This window comes from Eurypyga helias, unplaced genomic scaffold, assembly GCF_000690775.1.
Source record: "Eurypyga helias isolate BGI_N326 unplaced genomic scaffold, ASM69077v1 scaffold43457, whole genome shotgun sequence".
Taxonomy (NCBI): Eukaryota; Metazoa; Chordata; class Aves; order Eurypygiformes; family Eurypygidae; genus Eurypyga; species Eurypyga helias.
The window spans coordinates 302-4,822 of record NW_010261897.1 but is presented as its reverse complement, the minus strand read 5'-3'; the positions used below and the strand labels follow the sequence as shown (position 1 = coordinate 4,822).

The 4,521-nt window shown below is 42.5% G+C and overlaps 1 protein-coding gene across 1 annotated transcript; it reads right to left on the bottom strand.

The window, feature by feature from the left end:
* Window positions 1-945: 945 nt before the first annotated feature.
* Window positions 946-2,974, bottom strand: TOB1 (transducer of ERBB2, 1). The gene has a single exon (XM_010155527.1). It carries the CDS (start codon window positions 2,756-2,758, stop codon window positions 1,784-1,786), a length of 975 nt encoding a protein of 324 aa, XP_010153829.1. The 5' UTR covers window positions 2,759-2,974; the 3' UTR covers window positions 946-1,783.
* Between the last annotated feature and the right edge of the window lie 1,547 nt (window positions 2,975-4,521).

Here is a 4,521-nt window from a genome sequence, read left to right as displayed (position 1 = left end):
TCCGCAGCCTCAAATTCCAGTGTCAGAATGCTGAAGTTCAGGTAATTTTAATCCTGTACTTCCCCCGTAGCTTACGGTTCATCGTCACGAGCCGAAGGGCTATCCACTCGGCGCATCTTCTCTTTGTACCACGGGAACTGCCACGGAAAAGAAGTCGGTATGTTAGATTTACAGATTCAAGGAAGCTTCTCTTCCCCTTGACGATGTCCACGAGCAAGGAACACTATTTGCCAAACAGACGGAAAAGAGTAAGGGATGAAACTTCAGAATAGCCCTGGGAAGGCTGAGTGGTTTTGTCAGCCTCTGATTGATTTCCCCTCCCACTCACAGTCAGGGTTTGGGTATCTATTAAGTTAAAATTAGTAAAATCCACTAAAGTAAGAACCTTCCCATGGCACACTGCAGTTGCACTACATTTCTCAGTAGAGCATATAAAGTGAAAGCTTACAGCGAGTTCCAAAAAGTACCCATCAGCACTTCTATTCAGCCTGGCTGGAGCTACTAATCCCCAACACAGACCCAGAACGCCAACGCGTTGGTCACGGACCTCTCCAGAGGGCACTTCAAATCCACCCTCACGGCACGGGAGGTGAACCTGGTTGAATCCCCCGAGCCCCTCAGAGATCCCCAACGATCCCCCAGCTCACAGCCGGAACTCCCAAGGAACACAAACCAAAATTACCTTCCGGCATCAGCGAGCCGCAGCAGCGGAAAACAAAGCCAACGTTTGCTGAAATAATCGTGGGTGAGCACCGAATCGGGCGACGTGCTGGGTCAGGAGGATTTGAGGCAAAGCAACCCATTGCTGCGGCGCATCGGTACAGCCACCCTTCCCAGGGCTCCTTGGCGAGGCAGCGAGTCAGACCCTTCTGCAGCGTCAGCGCTGCCAACACAGCGCACCGGCACCCTCGGCACGGCCGTAAGAACACACCCCACACCAGTCAATTAATTTTAAAGAATTTTAATACAAACTTAATATAAACTATTTCAGTCCCTCTTAACATGTAAGACACTGACTCAAAATACTTTTATACCTTTTTTCAAGTATTGCACAATGTAGGTACAAAATTAATATTTACGATTACATTTTCTTCCATAATATATAGCAAAAATCTTTAAACTTTTAACAGAAAATACAATTTGTGTTTCCTTTGAAAAAAGCAAATATTTCGTACATTTTAATTCCACCACTAAGGAATATTCTGTACACAACTTTTTCTTTTTTTTTTTTTTTTTTTTAGAATTGATGTCTTTAAGATGGATATCTTACAATTTCAGTAAAAAAAATACAACATGAAGCTGCTGCAGCTGTCACAGATCACTGTAGTAAAAAGATATAAATGCAATACCATGTTGTAGAAACAATATATATACTCTGATATTTTACAAACTTTGTACTAAATTAAATTATACAATTAGAAAAAGACCAATAAACCCACCTATTAGTGCCAATTTTTTGATATATATATACATATATGCTTGTGGACATATATATATACACACATGAAAAAAATCAGCCACGTCCTCGCTATATCTTAAATACTGTAAGAGGCCATATTTTGAGAGTATATTTTTGTAATGTACAGTCAGTATAAAATAATTTTGTGCTTGGTTGGCAAATGAAAAAATGATGCATGTTGTATTTATCTAACCAAGCTTGAACGTATTCATACTACAAGCCTTAAAAAAAATCTCAAGAGGTGGAAAAAAAGATACACCCTTGGGTACGTGCATTTTTAACTTGTACAATAGGATTTACTTGCGTTTCACTTTCGGTTTATTTTTAGTTAGCCATAACTGGCTGGAATTGCTGGTTAGAATACTGCATGTTGTTTAAACTAAAATTCAAGCCATCCACAAAAGACTTCTCATTGAGACCTCCATAGGCTGCAAACATATCAAAGGCATTACTGTACTGGAGAGGACTGAGGTTAAGGGGGCTGTCACCAGGAAAGACGCTACTGGTACTACCTTGACCCTGCATGTTGGGGAAAATGAACTCCTTTGCGTTAGGAGACAGGGCAGAAGTCTTCTGCTGTTGCTGTTGCTGCTGACTGCCTAGGCCAAGCCCGTAGAGCGAGTGCATGGAGGAGGAAAGGGCTTTCTGCTTCAACAGGTCATTGACATTCAAGCCAAGGTTGGTGGGAGAGGTGCGGGCGACCTTGTTGCTACGGCCGCTATTCTTCATTTTGGTCGAGCCAAACTTGGTGGCAGCAAATGTGGCAGTGGTGAAGGTTAAAGGCTGAGTGGAGCGGGGCATGAAAGTTGGGCTCACAGCAGCAGAGTGACCAAAGGGAGGAGAAGGAGAACTAGACACTGAAGATGCTGGGTCACTAATTGGCATGAACACCTGGGCCTCTGGGTTAAAGCTGTTCTTGATTTCCTTATCCAACTCACATCCATTTTCATTATCATCCACATAAAGCACTTTCACTGGTCCCTTTTCACCGATTTGGTATGAAACCTCAAACGGGTCAATCCAAACACTAAGATCCTGAGGCAAGTTGCCACGAACATCATCAATGTCCAAACCACTCTCTTTGGATGCTTGTTCTATGACCGGGTCCACTTTCTCCCCTATATGTATACATCTAAACCCTGATCCTTTGTATGGCTTTTCTGGATACCAGTGCCCTTCATACTTCTTCTTAAGAAGTCTTTCAAGCTCTTCACCAAAAATGTTGACACGTCGTCTGGGAAGCTTATTGTACAAATACGAAATAATAAAATTGAGTGCTACTTGGATTTCAAGCTGCATAGCTGCTATGCCACAAAGTGATAAGTCTCTTTCAAAACCCGAAGAAGAAAGCGTTCAAGATGCCACAGGGAAACAAAATTTCATTCAAAGTGCTGATTCTAGTTGATTATTATCCTTCACCTTGAGTGCTCTTGTTCCTTTAAGAAAAAACAAAAGCAAACACATCCAAATAAGGAAAGCGTAAGATCAAGCTGCAAGGCCTATTCTTCCAGCTTCACTTTCTGCACAGAACAGGTTACTTTAAGTCAAAAAAATGTGCACCAAGCTATTTATGTTCATGCCTGAGGGATGTCAACTACATTCAGGGTGCATTACGAACAATACCGCAGAAGATGGGCCAGGCATGTGTTTACATATACAGCACGGGGCACCGCCAAATCACATGAGCTCGTCCTTTGGTTATTCACAGAGCAGAAGGATAATTTCTAAGCCATCACAGAACTGCCAGGCCTGCCAAGGGTTCACTTACCGACCCGTGTTTAGATGATTTATAGTACTCAGCTGCAAAATTTAGCACCAGACTATTAGCCCGGCTTGCAAGGTCTTAGTCCAAGGCTCCTTTACCATTTTAAAGTTTGCAAACATACTGGTTGCCCTCTAAGCTCCAGAACTGTAAAAAAATGTTAACGCTCGCTTTGGAAGATTTCACACGAATAGCTAGAAATTATGCAACGTTTAAGGCCCAGCCAATCATACGCCTAAACTGTGCGCTGGCAAAATTATGCTAAGCGAGGAGAAAATGTCCGCTCTACGTGTACAATTCCTCCTCGGAACAGCTAACCCGATAACGCCGTCAGCACACACAAAAACGATGTGTGTATCTTCCTGTCACAAGGGTGGCAACGGCGGTGAATTTATTACAATAAATTAATTCATATTTTTTTCCCCTTTCTACAAATTCTTCTCTATTATCAGATGCAATATAGTCACATATACTGAATTCATGTCGCGGGTTATCCACAGTCCAGATTTCCAAAAGTTACTAGAGCTAAGAGGGCTTTTGTCAGCCTCAAAAAAATGATTGCTTTTCTCCTTCTCCACGACTCCATTTTACATTTAATATAAAATATGGTTGCCGCTCCTTCACAAAGGACAAAAGAGAAATTGGCTATCTGGAGTTAAAAAAGGGACAGGAATCGAGCATCAGCACACGCACTGCTAAGGAAAATCCTGCAGTGCCTCGGCATAAAGGTACTCATCCACAGGAGACCCCTTGGCTCAAAAAGTTCCGATGAAACGGTATCTGTATGTTTTTTGGCTGAAGTTAAACACTCAACGAGAATTTCAATTAACAGCGTGCTTTTCTGCACTGCATCGCCAGGAACAGAACGTCAGCCGAGCTGTCACTGAAGATTAATCAGAGGCAGGATCAAAATCCTTTAACGGTGTGAATTTCATGTGTTTTTTTTTATTTTTTGCTCCAAATAATGTCCTTTCCAAGCCTGGAACCCTATTGCCAAGCCAGCTGCGTTCTCCCCAACATGGCACGGGAACAGTTTGAAAGCCTGCGCGATAAGGCGACCTTTAAACGTTTGCTGGATCAGCACTGGGTGGGGATAAGGAAAAGATCAAGGGCAAACAGAAGATATTTACAAAAGGGACACGATCAGTATAGAAAGGCCGATTGGGTGGTTAAAAGGGGCATTTAAAAATGATTTATTAATCCAGCTGTTTTGTTTCCCTTCCCCCATGTCCTTTAGGAATGGAATGATCCTTTCAAGGTGCAGCGGGCAGACGCTATGGATTTTTCTAAGCCACTGAAC